Genomic DNA, 1,620 nt, shown 5'->3' with positions numbered 1-1,620 from the left:
AACATTAAGTGTACAACACTAGTGTACAAAGTAGTTTGATCCTAAATTGATCAAAAGTGACATTTATAATGTGAAAAAAAAATTCTATTTCAAATAAATGCTGTTCTTTTGAACTTTCTATTCATCTGTGAATCCTGAAAAACTAAATGTATCACAGTTCCCACAAAAATATTGCGCAGCACGACAAAATCAGAATATTGTTGATGATTTCTGAAGCATCATGTTTTTACAGGATTCTTTAAGTTCAAAACAACAGCAATTATTCAAAACAGAATCTTCTGTAATATTATAAAATGAATAAATGTCTGGAGGTCCGGCAGCTGTGATGGCCCATGCGGAGGGTTGCGGCGTTGAGTGACGCTCTGGTTCCCCAGCATGGGCAGTGTAGGCAGCGGGGTGGCCGGTGAGCAGGAGTTTGCCATGAAGAGCGTGGGCACACGCACCACCCTTCCTCGTGGCCCTCCCCTGTCCCGCCGCGGCCCCTCCGACCGCCTCCACGCAGCTCCCTGCACCTCGGAGGGCTCGAGTGACGAACGAGGCAGGAGCAGCACCACCACGGATCGAGGCCAGCTCACCATCGCTGCGTCTCGTCCCAGCAGGGGGAGCAGGCTGGAGGGGAATGCCGCGGGCCGCCGGGACACCACCAGAGTGTCTCTGGATGCTTGCGGTAACGTGGTGGGTCACGGCGCGGAGAAGAACCACGAGGTAAAGGGCAGAGACGGGAACAACGGCAAGAGAGACAGTCGCATGCCACCCAAGATCCTCACTGTATCTGGGAAACTCGAGCAGGTACAACTTACGCGGTTACTCCATTAATGGACTGCTTTGGTTGTAGTATAAAGTGGAAAAGTTGGGTTCTGGAAGTAAAAATCCAATTCATGTTCTCCATGGAGAAACTAATGATGCATATTTAAACATTATTTTATCAAATGTGACCCTGGACCACAAAACCTGTCATAAGGGTCAATTTTTCGAAATTGAAATGTATGCAAAATCTGAAAGCTGAATAAATAAGCTTTCCATTGATGTATGGTTTGTTAGGAAAGGACAATATTTGGCTGAGATACAACTATTTGAAAATCTGGAATCTGAGGGTGCAAAAAAATCTAAAGATTGAGAAAATCATCTTTAAAGTTGTCCAAATGAAGTTCTTAGCAATGCATATTACTAATCAAAAATTAAGTTTTGATATATTTACGGTAGGAAATTTACAAAATATCTTCATGGAACATGATCTTTACTTAATATCCTAATGATTTTTGGCATAAAAGAAAAATCTATAATTTTGACCAATACAATGTATTGTTGGCTATTGCTACAAATATACCCCAGCGACTTAAGACTGCTTTTGTGCTCCAGGGACACAAATAAAGATTTACCTTGAGCTCAGAGATGATTTATGCTTCAATAAAAGACAAAAGAGATAGAGATGACCATCCACTCCCATGAAGCATTTTGAACAGCATAATCTAATTGTTTTTCTTAGATTATCAAACTACTTGCATATTTGTACACTAGTGTTTTATTTTTCAGGATTCACAGATGAATAGAAAGTTCAAAAGAACAGCATTTATTTGAAATAGAAATCTTTTGTCACATTATAAATGTCTTTACTGTCAC

The 1,620-nt window shown here is 41.0% G+C and overlaps 1 protein-coding gene across 1 annotated transcript in view; it reads left to right on the top strand.

Moving 5' to 3' along the window:
- The first annotated feature begins 308 nt into the window (after positions 1 to 308).
- Positions 309 to 1,620, top strand: part of LOC107726861 (leucine zipper putative tumor suppressor 3-like) — a 13,035-nt gene continuing 11,723 nt past the window's right edge. The window contains exon 1 of the mRNA XM_016536562.1: positions 309 to 789. Coding sequence (XP_016392048.1) covers positions 376 to 789 — 414 coding nt within the window. The 5' untranslated portion in view covers positions 309 to 375. The remainder of the gene's footprint in view (positions 790 to 1,620) is intronic.

This window comes from Sinocyclocheilus rhinocerous, unplaced genomic scaffold, assembly GCF_001515625.1.
Source record: "Sinocyclocheilus rhinocerous isolate Xijiao unplaced genomic scaffold, SAMN03320098_v1.1 scaffold1808, whole genome shotgun sequence".
NCBI lineage: Eukaryota > Metazoa > Chordata > Actinopteri > Cypriniformes > Cyprinidae > Sinocyclocheilus > Sinocyclocheilus rhinocerous.
Note: the sequence above shows the minus strand (reverse complement) of the source record. Positions and strands in the feature narration are given on the sequence as shown.